Source organism: Syngnathus leptorhynchus, chromosome 7 (genome assembly GCF_054491065.1).
Source record: "Syngnathus leptorhynchus isolate UIUO chromosome 7, UIUO_Slep, whole genome shotgun sequence".
NCBI lineage: Eukaryota > Metazoa > Chordata > Actinopteri > Syngnathiformes > Syngnathidae > Syngnathus > Syngnathus leptorhynchus.
The window spans coordinates 16,093,275-16,114,138 of record NC_141201.1 but is presented as its reverse complement, the minus strand read 5'-3'; the positions used below and the strand labels follow the sequence as shown (position 1 = coordinate 16,114,138).

The 20,864-nt window shown below is 41.4% G+C and overlaps 4 protein-coding genes across 6 annotated transcripts in view; 2 read left to right on the top strand and 2 right to left on the bottom strand.

The window, feature by feature from the left end:
• The window catches only part of sdhdb (succinate dehydrogenase complex, subunit D, integral membrane protein b), a 30,283-nt gene extending 22,176 nt beyond the window's left edge, over positions 1 to 8,107 (bottom strand). The window contains exons 1-2 of the mRNA XM_085916926.1: positions 7,987 to 8,107; positions 6,963 to 7,073 (exon numbers count right to left, since the gene is read on the bottom strand). Coding sequence (XP_085773052.1) covers positions 6,963 to 7,073; positions 7,987 to 8,035 — 160 coding nt within the window. The 5' untranslated portion in view covers positions 8,036 to 8,107. The remainder of the gene's footprint in view (positions 1 to 6,962; positions 7,074 to 7,986) is intronic.
• Positions 8,108 to 8,360: 253 nt separating this feature from the next.
• Positions 8,361 to 9,989, top strand: timm8b (translocase of inner mitochondrial membrane 8 homolog B (yeast)). Its single transcript, XM_085916927.1, has 2 exons — positions 8,361 to 8,652; positions 9,118 to 9,989. The coding sequence occupies exons 1-2, from the start codon at positions 8,551 to 8,553 to the stop codon at positions 9,283 to 9,285; spliced, it is 270 nt and encodes an 89-aa protein (XP_085773053.1). The 5' UTR covers positions 8,361 to 8,550; the 3' UTR covers positions 9,286 to 9,989.
• A 1,608-nt stretch (positions 9,990 to 11,597) lies between these two features.
• il4i1 (interleukin 4 induced 1) lies at positions 11,598 to 16,769 on the bottom strand. The gene is made up of 8 exons (XM_085916876.1): positions 16,701 to 16,769; positions 15,677 to 15,770; positions 15,340 to 15,554; positions 15,138 to 15,250; positions 14,038 to 14,239; positions 13,719 to 13,787; positions 13,476 to 13,612; positions 11,598 to 12,938 (listed from the first exon to the last, which is right to left on the bottom strand). The coding sequence occupies exons 1-8, from the start codon at positions 16,725 to 16,727 to the stop codon at positions 12,173 to 12,175; spliced, it is 1,623 nt and encodes a 540-aa protein (XP_085773002.1). The 5' UTR covers positions 16,728 to 16,769; the 3' UTR covers positions 11,598 to 12,172.
• Positions 16,770 to 17,687: 918 nt separating this feature from the next.
• snx19b (sorting nexin 19b) overlaps positions 17,688 to 20,864 on the top strand; it is a 140,769-nt gene continuing 137,592 nt past the window's right edge. For 2 of the 3 annotated variants that reach the window (XM_085916874.1, XM_085916872.1), the window contains exons 1-2: positions 17,688 to 17,800; positions 18,451 to 18,686. In XM_085916874.1, coding sequence (XP_085773000.1) covers positions 18,483 to 18,686 — 204 coding nt within the window. In that variant the 5' untranslated portion in view covers positions 17,688 to 17,800; positions 18,451 to 18,482. The remainder of the gene's footprint in view (positions 17,801 to 18,450; positions 18,687 to 20,864) is intronic. The other variant, XM_085916873.1, reaches the window with a different exon arrangement.

The window sequence follows — 20,864 nt, the reverse complement described above, 5'->3', positions numbered from 1 at the left end:
TGACCCCGACGTGATGCAAGAGAGGTAAAAGAGTCTGGGACTCTAAAGAAGTCTGGGACTTCGGTAACCACAAGAGTCTGGGACTCTGGGTCTGGGACCCACGTCCACACCAGGTGACGACCTGATAAAGACGCCACACGTCCGACCGTCTTTCCTCTTGGGCCCACAGTGAGACAAGGTAAGCAGATTCCTTTTCAAATTCTGCATATTGACAACGCTAAATTATAAGAGGAAGGATGAGCGGAACAGTGAAAGTGTGTAGTAGGGTATAAAATCTGGGATTTACCTACTAGAATAGTTTGGAACTATTTGCGGTTACTATACGGTTTAAAATCTGGGATTTACGTATTAGTACAAGTGTGGACTTAGTAGGGTATAAAATCTGGGATTTACCTACTAGAATAGTTTGGAACTATTCGTGGTTACGATACGGTTTAAAATCTGGGATTTACGTATCAGTGTGAGTGGGAGTGTGAGTGTGGAAACTAAAATTCTTTTGTGTGAAAAGTGGTGACGTGATGCAAGAGAGATAAAAGAGTCTGGGACTCTAAAGAAGTCTGGGACTTCGGTAACCACAAGAGTCTGGGACTCTGGGTCTGGGACCCACGTCCACACCAGGTGACGACCTGATAAAGACGCCACACGTCCGACCGTCTTTGCTCTTGGGCCCACAGTGAGATAAGGTAAGCAGATTCCTTTTCAAATTCTGCACATTGACAACGCTAAATTACAAGAGGAAGGATGAGCGGAACAGTGAAAGTGTGTAGTAGGGTATAAAATCTGGGATTTACCTACTAGAATAGTTTGGAACTATTTGCGGTTACTATACGGTTTAAAATCTGGGATTTACGTATTAGTACAAGTGTGGACTTAGTAGGGTATAAAATCTGGGATTTACCTACTAGAATAGTTTGGAACTATTCGTGGTTACGATACGGTTTAAAATCTGGGATTTACGTATCAGTGTGAAAGCAGTGTGAGTGGGAGTGAGAGTGTGGAAACTAGAAATATTCTGCGTAAAAAGTGGTTGGGAGACACACGAGTGGATTTAAAGAAGGCGGATAAGAGGAAGTGGGATAATGGTCTCGGGTCCCTCCAAATTAAGGGTCCCTCCAAATTAAGGGTCCCTCCAAATTAAGGGTCCCTCCAAATTAAGGGTCCCTCCAAATTAAGGGTCCCCCCAAATTAAGGGTCCCTCCAAATTAAAGGTCCCTTCAAATTAAGGGTCCCTTCAAATTAATGGAAGAAAAAGTAAGAAATAAGTGAAAGGCAGGATCCTGATTGAAATAAAAATCTAGATAAACGGATCAAACCCATGTAACAGAATGGGAACCTGGCTGAGAGAAAAAAAAAAAAAAAAAAAAAAAAAAAAAAAGAAGAAACGGAAATTATCTTAAATGTACAGGAGATATTCGCGTTAAAGGAAAAAGTAAGAGAGAAACACAAGTTAAAATTTGCAAAATAAAAGGAAAAGAATTACAAAAAGCGTCTAAAAGTAAAATAGAGAATAAATCAGACAAGTAAGATGAGCAAAAAGGTGTTCTTAGTGTGGTCTTTGTGGTCTTTTATGTTGTGCGCCAAACGTGTGTGTAGGGTGTGTGCGTGCGTGTGTATGTGTGGGTGTGTGAGATGTGTGTCCTATGGAAGAAATTAGTCATGGAGAATGTTCAGGAGCCTGTTGAGCGATAATAGGGAAGTTGAGAAGTAGACGATGAGTATGTTTAAGTTGGTTGGAGAAACTAAGATGATCGAGGTGTGGCAGTAGAGAAAATAAGATGTGTGGCAGTAGAGACTATAAAGTGTGTGACAGAAAGTGACTAGAAAGGTGGCCTGATAGGATGAGAATAATAGACAACAAATGTTGTGTAGAAGACAGTGAAAGATGTTGAATGTGAACATGATGAAGGGGAACAGTAAAGTAGGCCTGCCCTTTGAGAGGGTGAGATTGAGGAGCGTGCCTGCGCTTGCGCGTAGTCATGGGTCTGTGCTATGCTCGTGTGTGTGTGTGTGGTGGGCCGGCATCATGATTGTTGCAGGAAAAGGCCAGCCTGTGGGCAATCAACATTGATGCCACGTCCCCCCTCACACGGGTCACAAGTCATTTTTCAGTAAATAAGGGTTCAAGGGTTTTCTTATTCAGCTCTTCAGAAACAAAAAAGGAGAAGAGTTTTCTGGGTTACATGTTTAAACATTTGCTTGGTAAAAGCAGTGAATGAAATAATTAGGGGGTTATTTTTACACAGAGGAGTAAATGTTTCCAAACGACTTAAATAAATTAAAAATGGCAGCTGATCAATGAAAGTGCTCAAGCCAAACAATGGAATATTAAAATGTGAATTTTCCCAAATTCACGCCAGGTAAAAAAAAAAAAAGCAGCTTGTTATAACATTAATATATTTATTTAGATATCTGGTGTATCATGTCCACTTTTTGCTATGGCTGCGGGTGAGGCAGAGAAAGTGTGAGTTTTTCAGAGAAGGTTTGAAGAAGAGTGATGCACATTTGCATAAAGGATAAAAGGCACTGATGAGAAAATATAACCAAAACGTCATCCTCTATGACGTTAGCGCAGCATTATTTGTTTTTATTGTTTGTGAGCTGTGTCTTTGCTGTTTTTTGTGTTGTCTGTGTGCTGTCAGTGTTATGTGTTAAAAGGATGAAATTGGCTAAAATAGGTAAATAAAAAGAATTTATTAGACTGTAGTCTATCTGATTTGCAACGCAAAACAAAAGCAATTTGGAAAGATGTGTCAAATTAAATGATAATGTAATCGTATGTAGTAATACGTTATTGCATGTTAGGTGGCCATCAGGGTTGCGGTTTTGTTAACTTTAACAATATGGTATTTGTGAGAAGAGATGAGAGATTAGTTGGCAATTTATATAGAACACTCCCAAAATTATGCTGCATTGTGTTGATTTAAAAAGATCTATTTGGCCTTTGCAGGGTGAGCTACTGTGTTGCATGCATCTGGCCATGGAGAAAGTATGTTGTTTATTTGTGTACTTTGTCAACAACCAATGTAGATGTTAAAGAATGAAATTAATATCTTTAAAATGAATGTGGATTGAGACCACAGGTAAACACCCAGGCAACTACCCTGAAGCTAAGATGATGTTCAGGACGGCGATGCTGAACGGCCTCCCAAATGAGGTGCAAGCGATCATGAGAGTTGATCTGGACATTTGGTCTGTCCGGAACCGAGATTCAAGAGGCATTTGATACACCATTGCCGCATCTACATGGAAAAAGCAAATAAAGATCAAAAGGAAACTGACGCTCTGGCGACTAGTTTGGTTAAATTACAGTTGGCAAAGTTGCATGGTGAGGCAAAACAAGAAAAGGTTAAACAAAAACAGATGTATCAGACTCCAGTGGGAGCTGGACGGGGCTGAGGCCAAGGGTTCCGTGGTGGATACAGAGGGCGAGGTTAAGGCGCCCTCCCAGGACTGGGGCGGAATTGGTTCGCTCCAGGGACTTGCTTCAACTGCGGGGCCCCTGATCACTGGGCGCGAGATTGTAATGGCAACCCACCACCAGCAGGGGCGGAGCAGCAGAACCAGCAAGCAGGGCCACCACACCAAAGTGGACCACAGCAGCCCCGCCCGGGGCCACAGCCGAATCCACATGGGCAGTGTTACCAAGCCGACCCGTGGTATGGCCCGGACGAATAGTGGGGCCTGGGAAGCTCGGGAAGCACAGGCCAGGCAGAGCCAATGCTTCGGTTGACAGTGGCAGACACTCCGGTCCAGATGTTGATGGACACTGGAGCAACACATTCATCGATCAACATGCCACGGCCAAGTACAGCGTTGTCGAAACGAGTTACAACGTTGGTCGGCTTCTCGGGACGTCCTCAGACTCTGCCCTTCACTCGACCATTGAAAACGGAAATCACAAACACCGGACAGAAACTATATCATTCATATGTTCATGCAATGGACACACCCATCAACTTGATGGGCAGAGACATGTCAGCATTGAGAGCCCAGATTCTGTGCGGCGAGAAGGGACTTACAGTGACATTTCCTGACGGACAGGTTCTGGAATGCTCCCAGCCTGTGACACCTCAGGGTCAGTGGTTGATGGCACCACTCCCCACAGTACCAGAAACGGCACGAATCTACTGGGCGAGATTGAATCCTGAGACTCCGTTTGGGAGAGGTGTCTACTCCACGTACCTCCTGTGGAAACCATGGATCCAGGCATTGGCACCGTACCACCCCCCAGTGGATCCATTGCATTGCACTCTATATTATGATAGAGAATCAGATGAGATATATAGAGATGCGTTTGAAGAAATTGAGGGAGATGATTGGACATTACAATCACCATGCATCTTTGTGGGCCCCGAGGGGGTGGCAGCATATGTACAGTTGTCGCCGGAGCAAGAGCAATGGTATCGAATGAGTGAGGAAGGTTTGCCGCACGTGTCACTGGCTGTGTCGCCAGGCCATGAGCCCCGCCAATTGGGGCCTATGGTGAAACGATTAACACAACAACATGACTGGATGATGACTGAGATTCCAGATGGGTGGCATTCGGCCGCAACCAAAAGTTACAGGATAATGGCAAAAATGGTAGATGAGTCAGACCTTGAATTGGTCTTTCTGGACCGCCATCATGGGCGGGAACAGACGGACCATGAGTCTGCACAGGTGATGCTGGATCAAATGCCACAGACCTTGTGGTCACAGGGTCCATTTGGTTTTTGTCATACGGTTCAGCCGATCCAACTGGAAGTTGATTGCTCCAGTCCGGTCCGCCGTCCTCAATATCGATGGCCGAAGGAAGCAGACAAAGGTTTGGAGGACACAGTGGCACAGTGCCTGCCAATGGTGGGCTTAAAGGTTGACCGCCCGAACAGGCAGGTCAAGAGAGGGAATGTGACAATGGCGAGAATTGGATCCAAGTCGGACTCGAAAGTGTCTGAACAACGACGACGACGATGCAAATGTTTAACTTTATTGACTATTTTCAGAAGTGATGGAGCGAAAGAAGAACGAGTGATGGTGTATCAGTCCTGCAATGGAACGGTATGGTAAGAAGCAGAGCAAGATGGTGGTAAGACGCTGACACAGACACAACAACTACTGCTAAATCTGAAGTGTAAACAACTGACACAGGTGAAAGCTTGGGTGACAATTTTCAACTGGACTCAACAATGGCTTGATTTGTTAGATAAATTGGACAATTATCAACCACGGTACAAGGACTGGCCCTGGGATTGGAAATATCCAGGAGTCATGGTGTAATGAAAATGTGTCTTTGCCAGCAGGAATCCCTCTCGCTCGTGCTGATGTTTGGCTGTGGTGTGGAGCAAAAGTGTTGTACGATAGGCTTCCTTCCCTCCAATGCCTCAGGTAAGTGCGCCCTAGTAACGCTGATCATGCCAATTAGTGTGACAGCATTAGACGTGTCCAGAATAAATTGGGAAGGCGTTGGACGGTGGGGAAGAATCCCCTTCCTTGTGAGGAGGAAAAAGGACATGCAAGAATGGTTGAATACAGGAGACCCCACGTACATAGATGCAATTGGAGTTCCGAGAGGGGTTCCTGATGAATACAAATTGGTGAATCAAGTGGCGGCAGGATGGGAGAGTATTTTCCTGCTCATTACAGTAAACAAAAATGTGGACCGGATTAATTATGTCCACTACAATGTCCAACGATTGGCGAACTTCACCACCTCGGCACTCCAGGCAGTGCATGAGCAATTAGCAGCCACGTCTCTTATGGCATTCCAAAATAGAATAGGTTTAGATATGGTGTTAGCGGAAAGAGGAGGAGTCTGTGGTATTTTTGGGGATCAGTGCTGTACTCTGATTCCCAACAATACGTCTCCTGACGGTCGGCTCACTAAGGCATTGGAGGGTCTGCGCACGCTAAGTAACAAAATGAAGGAGCACTCAGGTGTGGACACCAGTTGGTACTCTGACTGGTTAAACGTCTTTGGCAAATATAAAAGCTTGATTGCATCAGTACTGATTTCTATCGCTGTGTTTGCTGCTATTATGGTGTTATGCGGATGTTGCTGTATTCCATGTATCAGATCATTAACTGTTAAGACAATTGAACGCACGTTGGGGCCACTCCCTCCGGGTGGCCAGTACATGATGATCCCTCAGAAGGACCCCCAGGAGGCGGAGACAGCTGTGGCCCTCCGGGATGTGAGTATGTGAAGGTGGCCTCAGGGACCTGAGGCCATGAGGAGGGTATGAAATTTTGTGTTTAACAATAAAACAAGGTATTCGAGTGATGACCTCAGTGGTCTGAGGTCATGAGAGGGATTAAAGGAATATAAGAGTTTGATCTTAAAGTAGTTCATTAGACATCTTGTGTATGAGAGTACGAATCTGTAAAGTGCTGAGTGTGTGACGATGGAGACAAAACAAGATATGTGGGCAAGGATGTGCACGAATGAAATGTTCCAGATTAAACAATGACGCAGGAGCAGCAAGGAGTACAGGATGACCCAGGGGCAGCGGGGAGATAACAACTAGGGGACCCTGTATGGAAAACTACAACCAGGAGGAGCGAGCAAATGATTCTGCAGAAGAAGAAAGACCAATAAGAGCAAGCTAAAGTTAAATGCAGTGTACACATAGCCAATAGAATAATGACAGAATGCCTTTGTTTATGTGCCATTTGCATATTGTGTAGTATAATTAATGGCTGGGCAACTCGGAAGTAGAGTACGTCTGCTGGTGGGAACAGAGACGTACAGAGGTGTATTGAGAGGGACCCGAGACCCAGGTGATGGATTAGATTTGTGTGTTAGGAATAAATCCACTCGTGTGTGAAAATGCCAGCTTCCTGATACCTTTCTATTGCAGAACGAGCGCGCAAATTGTTGGATGAGTGGCAGTTGGGTAAGGTCACAAATTGGAGTCAGATTAGTAACTCGCGTTCAAGTTAAATTAGAAATAAATTCCAACAACAGACAGCACTTGTATACTGACCATTTAAGGTTTGAGATGCATGGATCCTTGCAGTGAGTAGATAAGTCTGCTCCTGATGTTTGTGTGGTACCACCAACGGCCTTGCCAGCAAGGTGCTTTGGTAGATCAGAGCTGGGGGGGAAAGAAAAAAATAAATAAATACATATATATAAAGTAATGCATGTATTATCAACACAGTTTTAAAACAGATCATTATTAAGACAACTGTTTTAAAGAGTGAACACAAACATATTCTGTTACAGAGATTAGCTCGATTATCACTTCCTAATATATATTTAAAAAAAACACAATATCACGATAGTGGCATATGCAATATGGATATCGTACAGACATGCAATGATTTTCTAATGCAATTGTATGCTTGTATCTGAATGAGGAGGATTTGAACCTAGTTAGATGAAAACTTAAATGAGCATTGCCAGCCAATAGTTGAACACTGCCCAAGGGGATTGCAATTAAATTGCCGAGAATACATTGACCTTGCTTACTTTGCCACACGAAATAAAATACTACTTATTTAGATACATGTAGTACAGAATCATCAATTATTGCTCCAAAGGTGTGAATCATAGTCTTCTAGTTTACACAGTGCATGTATTTGAAACACTCGGATCACTCAATAAAAAACCCTTTCTGAGAACGGTAATCTGTGCCGGGATGAAAAATGAATCCTAACATTGAACGTCGTCTCATGATTTATCTTGAGATTCCTGACATCTTTCCAGAAACGCTATATTTCTCTATTCGCGGATCACTTATAATAGTTGATTAGTGTCAATGTTGTTAACTTGCTATACAGCGATATAAAATGCCTTAGAGGGTGATTCAAATGATATGGAAAAAGCTCGCTTCACTAAAGTCATGAACTTGAGTACAGCGTCACTGATTTCTGGGTAGCATGTTTCAACACATCAGAACCATCCGACACGGCAACTATTAAACAGCATAGCTGTTGAAAGGTCTGCCTAATGCGCGAACAAATTCAAAACAGACAGAACATTGCAAACTAGGCTCGTATTCTTACGATGAAGTCCTCGGCGACAAACAGAACTTAACCGAACGATAGCCGCCATGATGATCAACCCAGCAAGGTCATCACAAGCTACCCGGAAGTTGTTGCTGAGGCATCCTAATACAAAGATAACTTACGTGAGTTGAGATAAACCGTGCCTAAAGTTATGCCTACTAAACGTTAATCAGAGCAAATTTTGAAAGCTAATCATAAATATGATCCAAAATACGTTTATATATTTAATAACTAACCATTAATTGTTTATTAGTTAATTGTGCTTCCCAAAAATTGTATTCTACAACAATGAAATATCACGTTGCTTTTTGACAGGTTTTTCTCTTGAATCATTTAACGCGCTTTAATAAATTTGCTACACGTAATCAGAGAGGAACTGATTTACAAAGAAGACGGAGGGGCACAAGTGATGTAAAGGGACACATCCCACAACTTGTATGTCCGTCGTCGTCCACGCAAAAGTGAAGTAGTGATCGCGCGCATGCGCAGCCAGTTAGAAGGTCACTACCGATGGTTACTTAAAAGCACTGCCCTCTATTTGAGATAAGCTTGAGAACAGCAATGGACGGTTCTGACAATCTCAGTGCATCGGAGAAAGCGGAAGCGACAGAGCTTCAGCGGTTGATCGCCATCGAACAGCAGAAGGCTCAGTTCCAGGCCCAGGTTTGTATCCCAACGTGGACCCAACACTGCAGCCCTATGAACACGAATACCACATGGAGATCTTTGACAAGGCGGTTGGAACCGTGCAAATCAAACGACAAATTTGTTGCAACAGTTAGCCTAGTCCATCTTGTGTCACTGTAATAGAGTACTTTTAGGACTATTTTAGAAAGGACGTTACGTACGTCTTTGCAGTAATATTTCGTGTACGTATGAACTGTGTTTTTGTAAACTGCTGTGTAAGGAAAAATACTTTTGAATACATTGTAACTCAGGTTATTGTGTATACACTGTAAATTATACTGAAAAGATGCTCCATACCAGTCCAATTTGAAAACATTGACACGCAAGTCACATTTACATACATGCTTAATACTACTTAGTTGTAAAAGAAAGTACTTGCGTCTGTTTTTTGTTTTTTGTCATGTTACTAATTTACATTTCCATAATTTCTGCCTGTTTCAGGTGCACAACTTCACAGATGTGTGCTGGGACAAGTGTGTGGATAGCCCAGGAACCAAATTAGACTACCGGACAGAGACTTGCCTTGTGAGCTGTGTGGAGCGATTTATCGACACCACCTTGACCATCACCAACCGCTTCACTCAAATGGTGCAGAAAGGCACTCATTGAATTATGGACTGCAAATACCTTTGATGGGCTCTATTTGCATATGTTTTTTTTTTTTTTTTTGTTGCTAACATGTTAGGATGCAAAGAGTGCCGTGTCTGAGCTGCCGTCAGGCATGTTTGTGAGCATTTAATGTTTGAATGGAGTGGTCATTGAATATGAACATTAAACAGTAAACTGGCTGTTATTGTAAGAGAGTAAATCTTGTCAAGATTCATTTACGTAGAACTTTTAATGTATAGGAGACGAGGACCTTCCGTCTTGCATCAACCATTACTAATTACCTGTGTCCAACTTCTTTAACGCGTGTTTGTTTTTTCTTCTAAGGACAAAGATATCCACATAAATCAGACTCTCACTAGATTAGTTAAATTACATTAAGTCTGCTTTCAGGAAAAAGGCTGTTCGGCGCCACGTGTTCCCCCCAAGACATGGAATGACCACGTTCCATAAAACAACTCTCACATTTTTATGCACTTCACTTGGTTTCGTAACAAGAGGTGGAGACTATTAGTCTTGTCCTTTTTTTTTGATATTTTAACGTCTAGTTCTCCCCTCACCCAGATGGCCTGCTACATTTTGTCCAATCCTTGGCAGTGCTTGTACTTTTGCTGGTGCCAATTTGTGTAAACCGTCTCATTTCTTTATCTCCTAGGTCATGGTGAACTGTCTTGTCTGACAATGAACTCAATACAATATTAATCATGGTTAACGTTTTTTTTGTGCTATTTTGTCATTATCCATGCCAAAGCTCTCTTTCCACATTTCCATTCTCCATGCTCCAGTATAACACATTCATTTTCAAAACATCTTGCCTATTGAAAATGTTTTTGTTGCTGGTGTCTAATGTTAACACGTGCCGAGTGTAAATGCATACTTCTGAATACTTAATAGTTTTCAGTTGAACTGATCATTGCTTATGCCATATATGAACTTTAGCTAAATCAGACATTTATTTAATCCAGCTCTACAGAACTCCAATGAATGTGCTTTGGGGTATAATTCCCTCAACAGTTCAAAGGCACCTGCATATGAATAAATAATGCAGTACATGTATATCATAGTTTAGTAAATTATTAGAAATCATAACGCCCTGGACAGGAGAGGAGTGACGATTAGCCGGAAAAAGACGTGTGTGAATGAGAATGAGCCAAGTGGACTGGTGAGGCTACAGGAAGTAGAGATCCAGAAGGTGGAGGATTTCAAGTACTTAGGGTCAACAGTCCAGAGCGACCGAGAGTGGAAAAGAGGTGAAGCACACCCAAGCAGGGTGGAACGGGTGGAGAAAGGTGTCAGGGGTGATGTATGATAAAAGAGTATCAGCAAAAATTAAGGAAAACGTGTACAAGACAGTTGTGAGATCAGCAATGCTACATGGTTTCGAGACTGGCACTGGGGAAAAGACAAGGCAGAGCTGGAGGTGGCAGAGATGAAGATGCTGAGGTTCTCTTTGGGAGTTACGCGATTGGACAAGATCAGGAACGAGTACATCAGAGGGATGGCGCATGTTAGGTGTTTCGGAGATAAAGCCAGAGAGGCCAGACTGAGATGGTTCGGACATGTTCAGGGGAGGGATAGTAAATATATTGGTAGAAGGATGCTGAGGATGGAACCACCAGGCAGGAGGTCAAGAAGAAGACCAAAGAGGAGATTTATGGATGGAGTGAAAGCAGTTTCGATTGTCAATTTATGATAAGGAAATTAAAGTATTAGAAACACATCTCAAATAATTCAGTTTATCTCTTGCACTAATGCAAACTGAAGCTAAAGTGTAATTGTTGTTTTTAACACATAACCCTGATGTAACTGACAAAATGTATTGTTTTCATCGGGATAACCTTTTATACAGCTCTAGCATTTAATGTTATATTAGAGGCCACCAGCTCAGTGGCCTAGTAGTAGAGTGTCCGCCCTGAGACTGGAAGGTTGTGGGTTCAAACCCCGGCCGGGTCATACCAAAGACTATAAAAATGGAACCCATTGCCTCCCTGCTTGGCACTCAGCATTTAAGGGTTGGAATTGGGGGGTTAGATCACCAAAAATGATTCCCGAGCGCGGCGCCGCTGCTGCTCACTGCTCCCCTCTCCCCCAAGGGATGGATCAAAATAAACATGGGGATGGGTTAAATGCAGAGGACAGAGCCCTTTGAGACTGCTTGTGATTTAGGGCTATATAAACTTGACTTGATTGATTGATTGATTGATTGATTGATTGATTGATTGATTGATTGATTGATTGATTGATAGAGAGTGCACTGTCACGTAACCTATTCTACAAATACTAGATTCCTGGAAGATTCTGCTCAACATAACTCGTGGCCTCAACGTAAAACTTTTATTTACTACAGAAAAGACACACTAAATTGGTAAATACAGATCTTACCTTTGTAAATCTGGAAACTTTTAAGGTACAGTATAACTGTTGTAAATGTTTGCTATAACAACACATGTAAACGTAATGGATGGTCAAGATACAAATGACTCATGTTTACAAGGACAAGCCTTCAATTAAAGTGATTGTACGTGTCTAATCTTGTGAACTGCATTGTAAAGTCAAATCAATGTCACTAACATACTCATTATAAATATCACATTGTAATTTATGTAATCTTAGACATCATAGTTTCATATTATAATCCCTGCTATAAAATAAAATCATCACCATCTGGAACATGTTTAACAATTGATTCTGTAGACTGAAATATTTTCGGTGTATGAATTCTCAAATTTCTGGATTAGAAAGTTAGAGCAAACAGCCATTGTAAAGTGATTACTGATATATTTGAATACAAATCATTTAAATACAACAACTTTATGTATCTATGAAACACATTTGACAGAAATAAAACATTCGACTGGATTTTAAAAAAACCCTCCCCAATTAACGAGGGTTAAATTGTGAGGCTATTAATATTTTTAGCTGCTCTAAGAGCAGATTTCAGTGAAGTTTCTATCCAGCCATGAGGTAAAGCTGTGTGTTCCCCTGCAAAGTGCACTCGTCCCTCACTTTGGAATAGGTCTCTGGCATAGCGGCCCTGGTAGGGTGTGAAAAGGGCAAACGCTCCCAGGCTATAGGGGTCCAAGTCCCACTTCTTCACCAGTCCGCCAGTAAAAAGAGACCTGATGTCCGCACCATGGATTTTAACCAAGTCATCAAGGACCACAGCTTTTAGCTCATCTTCGCTCACGCCTTGAAAAAGGGTGGAATCATCAGAGCAAGTGTAAGATGCTAGCAGGGCCCCCGCGTCTGTTCCTCGGAAACCGTGGCTGGGGTAATAAATGAAGCGAGACGGTCGGTCTGTGATGCTCTTCCCTCCCCTGATGCCCTCTTTCTCCCAAAAGCGCTCCCTGAAGCTGAGTATCACTTTGGTGGAGCTCACGTAGTGAACCGAGCGCAAGGCTTCCATCTTGTCACTAGAAAGTACTGGCTGGAAGTCAATGAAGAGAGTAGCCTTGGCTGTGGCTGTCACCAGGGCCTGGTCGACCGTCAAGTTGGTCAGGGAGCCTGGATTATGCAGATCTTGGTATGACACTGTCACGTTTCTGCCTCCTGATTGGTTGATGAGTTTCACTTTGGAGTTTAGGATGGTTGTGGCGTTTAACATCCTGTAGAAAGTCGTTGTGAGGTGATCAAAGCCATCGGTCACTTCAAAGTACCTGGGAAGCATCCAGAGTTTTAAATGATTCATTACTTGTTTCTGTATGAGCACATGAGCTACAGTGGGTATAAAAAGTCTACACACCCCTGTTCATATGACAGGCTTTTGTGGTAATACAAAGTAGAACAATGACAAGATAAACCATTTCAAAATGTTTTACATCATTTATGTGACATATATCCTGTGCAACTCTAAAAAGAAACAATCAAAACATTGCAGACCATGGGTGTCAAGCTCAAGGCCCAGGGGTCAGATCCCCCCCCCAAAATCGCTCATGTTACTTGCCAAAGTATCAAAATTGCAAATTGTGTTCATTTTTAAAAACCTTGAGATAGTACAAGCATTTTTTCACAATTAATGTAATACCATTTGACCAAACATTTTTTTTGGCCTCTGATTGTAAATCTCGCTATTCATCAATTCAGTCAAATCCTATGTCACTATTTTATTGTATAATATAGAATATACTGCAGTCTGTATTGAAAACATTAAACATCTCCAACATAAAATATTACTTATCAAAATATTTTCTTACTCAGTGTTGTCATTGATGTCGGACTGGATGTACAACATCTCTTTCATGGAGGTGTAAAAGAGGCTGTTTTCATTCAAGATGTCGCCAATCATGCGCAATGCACCACGACTCAGATTGCCCTCTTTCACCAAGTATTCCTATTGCCAAACAAACAATGATAATAATTATTTGAATTAATTCTAATCTTTCTTTGGTCACAATCAACTAGATTAACCTAGTTAATATGCTGTAAATGCTCCTTACTTTGACTGCGTAGGAATCATATTTTGCTAGGGTTGCACTGCAGCCATTTGTTTGAAGATCATCTCTCACCTGTGCAAAGATTGAAATATTTATCACATGAGAACTTATTCTCATTGTGAAAATGAAAGAAATAAGAGCCTACTATAATTGAAAGTACATTATTATGGCAGGAATGTTCAGGGTCGGCTGTTTCAATTTATCAGCCCTGTGATGGACTGGTGACCAGTCAGTCAGTTTGGGTAGCCTTCATGCATAGGATTAGCGCCACAAAAAATTGATGACTGGATTGACTCAAAGAGAGCCCAGACTGTCAACAAACCTTCCACAGAGTCTCACTGAAGAGCTGCGCAGCTGATTTCCCCCTTTCTCCCTCAGTCAGTGTGTAGTTAAGCGCATCATTGTTGTTTGCCACAGCAAAGTTTTTATGAAGTTTGCCATTTAGTAAAAAGTAGGTGTTCCTGTCATCTTGGATAAAATGGTTCAAGGGAATTTGCAATTTGGAAGCAAAGGACAGCAGAATCCTGTAAAAAATAGAATATGTTACAACAAATTCTACATAGGATAGAATGTAAAGGTGTAGAAGTTATGCATTTGATTTCAAGTACAACATTTATAATTGTAATTCTTTAATTTTGGTCTCTTCATCTACGCTAAGTCTTACATTGTAAGATGTTTGTAAAAAGACTTTGTTGTAAGACTTACAACAACAAAAAACATTATTGACATAATATGACTGCCTCAAATGCACCTTCTATCTATCGTTTCATTTTTTTCTGAGGGTCCCGGTAAACCTTCACACTCACATTCGGACCTGTGGAGAATTCACAATACTGTGGTCCCCACAGTACACAAAGAGGGGCCCAACAATCACCTGACTGAGGTAGAAGTACGACCCACTACCCACGATTCTGTTGCTACATGAGCGAGCGCGTCAGCCATTCCTGCATTCTCATTTGACATCTCGACGTTGGATATATTCAATTATTTTTTCACCTTCCATCAGTATCAACCTTGGAAATTTGCGAGAATGACTCAATTGTCAGAATTTAACCAAGAAAATATTGAGAGGCAGCGAAGCAAAGAGAGCTGTGAATGGACCTGCGTCACGGCTTTCCTTCGGCACCCTTCTTCCAGGCTGCGTCCAGAGCATCTCGATAAATAAGTTTGGTAAGCTAATTATAAACTTGCTTAAATACAACCAGTGTAACAAAAATTGCGTTTGGACACACTTTTTAATATATTTTCCTTTTGAGCACCCAGGTATACTTTAATATCCAAAGAGAATTGAACATTTATTATTTGTTTTCACACAAAAAAAGTCAGCGTTATACTTTAAAATGTAAACGCAAAAGTCTGGAAAAAAATCAATCAGAAATTTATAACGAACAAAATGAAATTGTCAAAAGGTGCAGCACTCACTTTTGAAAGCTGGGGATCCGCATGGCACCCAATTCTGCATACCAGCCTTCTCTTGTGTTCCTGAAGGTCTCAATGCGTCCTCCAATACGGTGACTGGCTTCTATTATGGTCACCTTGTCGTGCATTGGGTCACATTATCAGCCTTCTCACGTTTACATAAAGCAAAAGTGCTTTGACACAATGGAGAGCTTCGTCACTTTACCTTATGGCCAGCATCTTCCAAAAACTTGGCAGCGGTGAGTCCAGCAATGCCCCCACCAATAATTGCTACGTGTTGAGGTGTCTTTGTGGCAGGTAGTCCTTTATCCACAATATCTAAGAGCTCACTATAGTCTGTGTCTTGAAGGCAATCATACAGGGGGTCTTCAGTGATCCCGCTCACTACAAACACCACAACCCCCAATAGAACTGCAGCAACTGACAGACCAAGAAAAAGTCAGTTTGAGTTGTCAAATATATATATATATATATATATATGTATATATATATTTTTTTTTTCAAGCGCTCGATTTTACTTTCTTACACAGCTTAATACTTACAAAATTTGCACAGTGACATGTGTGTTATCATCTTGACAATGGAACTCCACAGTCTGGACTTTCTTGTGCGGAATTTGTGAAAGGAAAACGAAGCCTATAGAGACAAGCACATAATTAATTACGAGATAATGAAGAAATGTGAAATGATGGCAAGTTCAAAAGATATCGTTGGATGACAGACACACAAATCAAAAGAAGGCAAAGTGTGCATTTAACTTACCTTTAACAGAGGTATTGTCTCATAAGTTGTCAACCGCCTACTCATGACCGAGGATGCAAGTGTCCCTGCTGAGCTAAGCTTTTAACACATTTGGACTCTAAACGAAGGTGAACAGGAAAACTTGTCTGTTTGGTATGTATGAATTTGCGTATATTAACGAGAGACCTTGTGGCTTTAAAGTTCTTCGAGAAAGATTTTCCCACACCAGCTCAAGAGTCAACCACACTGAACAAATAAGATTAGAGAGGTTATAGCCTGCAAGTCAGCACAGCCCATTTTCCCCATCTTCACTCATTTCATTCTCTTGGGCATTATGTGGCATACTGCAGGAGGACTGCATATGCCTGGGAGATCTATAATGACCTGGGAAGTGGAGTGAAAGCAGCATCAGTAAATACTAAGATCTTCCCACATGCTGTGTTCTACACAGTGCAGTGATGCATTGTTTTGATTTGTTGGAAAAAAAAGTGTTGATAAGGTTCCCTTTGAAAAATAAAGTTATTTTTTCACGTTTTCAAGTTTCTTTTTCTCGCTGTCATCAACTTCACATACATGTATTAATTGTTGCATTAATTAATGTTTTGGAACAGACAGACTCACCAGGTAATTTAGGTTGCGATGAACCTTTTTCACGTCAGATGTAATTGAAATAAATGATCATATAGGCTTATTGATAACAAGGAAATTAATCAATGAGCACAATAAAAACATAATTACAGAAATATCCTCGCACTAAAAGCCATTTCCCGCAGTAAAAGTTTTCTGTAAGCTAAAAAGGAAAAAAAAGGCTAAGAACATATTTACCTTGTATTCGTCTTGCATCAGGAGCATTCCAGGGGATTGACATTCGCGACGAAATACGGTGACGTCATCGCTATAAATTAAATGTGTAATAACTAAAAAAAACATAGCATAGGGGGCTGGGTGACGTCATTGTGATAAAATAAATGTCTAATATCTACGAAGCCGGAGCAGCACAAACGAAACTTTTTGCTGCACAAACCAGCACAAACGAAGCACAAACGAACAGTACTATTTTGGGTCCATTTGAAGGAAAAGGGGGGGGGGGGGTGAACTCTGGATGACCTATAAAATAATGTTTTATAACTCGAAAATCGTTGCTGCACAAACGAAAAATGTTGCTGCTCAAACCAGCATAAACGAAGCACAAACGAAACAGACTATTTTCCTTAAATTTTGCGTGGGGTGGGGGGCCAGCTTCACGGAGGTCCCTGGGTGTGAGTGCGAGTGCGAATGGTTGTGCGTCTCTGTGTGCCCTGCGATTGGCTGGCAACCAGTTCACGGTGTCCCCCGCCTACTCCCCGATGATGGCTGGGATAGGCTCCAGCACGCCCGCGACCCCCGTGGGGACTAAGCGGTTCAGAAAATGGATGGATGGACTTTCATTAATGTTAAGTAGACCAAGAGCAGCCGTTCAGATGGAGCCTACCTGCTTGCGCCGCTGGAGACACGCAACACGTTGCGGCTGTCGCTGTGCAGCGTGCGTTCCTTACAATATAAACTGTTGACGTCACTGTAACATCGGGGGAGATGAACAGGAGAAATTACAGATCAGGGAGCAGGCAGAATATAGGGTTGAAAATCGGCAGTCGAAACTTTGCAAGTATTTAAACTTTATTTGACGAAGATCGTCAATAATTCAAACACCATAAATTATCCAGGATACAGTACAATAAAAACAGCGTTTACCAAACATAAATGGTCGTACATTATTGTATGTAATGTAATGTAATGTAATGAACACATTTTTTAGTGGGCGTTTCATCCGGCAATGACGTCACGCTACAGGAAGTACACAGCTCACAAGAGGGGTCTTGCTCATTGAGAGATTGAAACTGTATGTTACTGTTGTTCTGTTTTAAGTATACTAAGCATGCTGTAAGGTAAGCAATATGTGTGTCGTTCTGACCCATTCAATGAAGGAACCACGTTAGTTTATTTTTCGACCCCTGACTAATATTTCGTCATTTCGTTTCTTCGCCAGTGTTAACGTGAAAGTACATTACATTTAGATACATAACGGTTTTTAAATCTAACATGTACCATCACAAGTTTAGATAAACGCGTCGCATATTTAACCTGCTGCACTACTACAATTGGAACGACTAGTTACATTTTAATATTAAAACGTTAAAAATGAGCATAACACGATCCTCGTCTGTGTTCACGTGCGATTGAGTCTCATTTAAGCAACGAATAAGCTTAAATAGGCAATCGATTTGCTTACTGTGGCATTCGATGTTCAAAACCGATTGATTATGGAACGGCTATTACCATGCTAGTAATGCCGTGGAACTCAGCCGGATGGTTGAGGGAAGGTATGTTAATGCGTTCTTCAAAAACTTACTTTGTATGAAAAATGGACTCGGAGTTGACAAAAAAAGTGACACCAGGAGATGTGAATTTATTCTCCTCGTATTTTGACTTTTAAAATATATCTGCTTTTCTCACACAATATAAGATGGTAGAATGTTTTTTTCTTTTCAGTGTGTGACCCATACACAACTCATAGTGTCTCCCTCTTGTTTTTTAGGTCTGATGCATGGTTGACAAGCATCCCTCAGTATGGCAGAGGTGCTGGGACAGAGATGTTTATTGGGCCTTGGCGTACTGTTGGCTTGGCTTGTTCTTTTCCATCTGCTCGTTAACATCTGGCTGCTGTGCGTGTTCACCAGCCTGCTTGTGGTACTTGGGGGGTGGCTAGGCTCACAGGCTATCCTGGAATCCAACAGCGTGATTCACTTGGAGAGGTTTTTCACTCTGGAACAGGTAAAAATAATCACTTATATACTCCTCCAAATAAGTAAGCGTTATACTTTTAATTTGTTCACAGCAATATATCCCATTGGCCCTCTTCTCTGATGAATCCCAATGCAAGTTAATAAAAAGCAAAATTGACAGCAAGTTTACATTACAATCAGGGTTATACATTAAATGGACAGTGTGTAGAATGTTTTGATTCTGTACTGTTCATTTGTTTTAAAAACCCACAATTAAAATCAGTAATATGCAAAAAAAAAAACGTTCTATCACATTGTCAGGTCTAAGTATGATCAGACATTAAATCACATGCTGGAACGAAGAGGAGAAGACAACCAGGATGAGTTTACTCGCGAGGAGAACGATAGAGAAAGGAAGCTCAGTTACAATCTCCATCAGTTCTGAGTTCGTCCTCCACGTGCTCCTCTTTTTAATGTTTTGGTTGCCCTGGTTACAGAGGCGTTGCTACACTAAAGGGAGGGGAGATAGTGGTTGTAGCAACGCTGATTAGCTAAGGAATGTAGTGTGGTTTGATTTAGCACTTAATTGTCGGCCCTCGGCCCCCGCATTGGGATTGCAGAGTCTGTTATCTTCCCTCAACCAGTTGTCTTCTCCATGGGTGGCCGACTCCTCCTCGACTGTGATCAGATAACTTGAAGCACGATGAATGCCGCTTGCCTGTGGAACAATGCAACTAAACCCTTGCTAAGTTTATCTTCTTAGTAAACTAACACAACACAATAATAATGAATATCTAGTCCTACCTAAACATTTCAACACATATTAAGTAAATGTCAGGTAACTGGTATACAGTTCCTTAAACGAACATTGAGTAAATATGGGATAACTTATATGTGACTACTCCAAACTGTATATAACATTTAACAAAGAAAAACTGTTCCGATCAACTACAATCTATGAATCAAGGCTACAGTTAACTAAAAGGAATGAAGTCCCTTTAAACTAAACAAAGAACATTTCGCCTATTCATTGGTAGTGAAGACTTCTTACAAAACAAACACAAAAGTAACATAAGGACAGGAAGGATACATAAGGCTGACGGGGATCAAAAGACATTCCCTGAACTGAATAGGTAGTACTTAGTTCAAAGGAGAGTCGTAAACTCGTAAAAGATAAGGCCTCTTGGTCTGGCAGGCCAAGGCTTCCCCCGAGATTATTCCAACAAACATCAATGTACAAAATATCATTGTAGATCCAGTAATTGCTAATTATATTACATGCACAGGAGGCTGACATGTTTTGCCGGCATCTCTCTGATACCCAAAGGAGACAAATCACTCAGAAATTTGCTGGATCAATGATTACAGCATGTGTTGCAATGCACTTCATCAGTTGAGGGAATACTAGAAGTCATATGTGATGACATTTTGCTTTCACTTCTGCGAAAGACATCGGTGGTAGGCTTGTGAAGTGATGCACACGCTTTGAATTTATTTTTTTGCAATCTGTTTGTTCACCACTAGATAGCATTAAAATATTCTGCACACTTAAATGCTGGTCAGGTTACCTGGGGCCACTTGACAGGTCCCAGGTCCCCTAAAATTCAGTGGCGCTGGCGTGAGTGGGCCAGTACAAATTTCATGAGTAAATATGATGGAAGCAACAATTTTTTTTTAAACATTTGATATTGTATTCAATTATAAATGCATCAAACCTTCTGGAATGTACCAAAATATTGATTTTTTTTTTTAATTCAATGCTTAACCAGGTAAGTAAATTGAGAACATTTTCTCATTTACAATGACAACCTGGAGGCAAGGTGTGTGAAGTGTCTTGCCCAAGGACACAACGACATGTGATTGTGACAGAGCTAGGGTGGAACCGCCAACCCTCTGGTTACTAACCAACCCGCTCTACTGCCTGAGCCACAGTCGCCACACGGTCTGTTTGTTTTATGAGACCGATGAGACATTTTACTCCTACATTCATTAGGGGGGGGGCATTTTAAGAGCGTTTTTGTGAATTATACTCGGGCTTGATTGTTCCTTTTTGTGAGATACTGTAAGGATTCTTTCATGACACTCTTCTCAATCGTCCTTGACATTTGAATGTGAAGGAAAATTGTTGTTGGATGCGCTCAATGGCCAAAAATTCCTGCAATTGCTTCAATGTTGTTGCTGTTCTCCTAGTATCCTCCCTGAACAGTATTCTTCTTGGTTTTTTTCC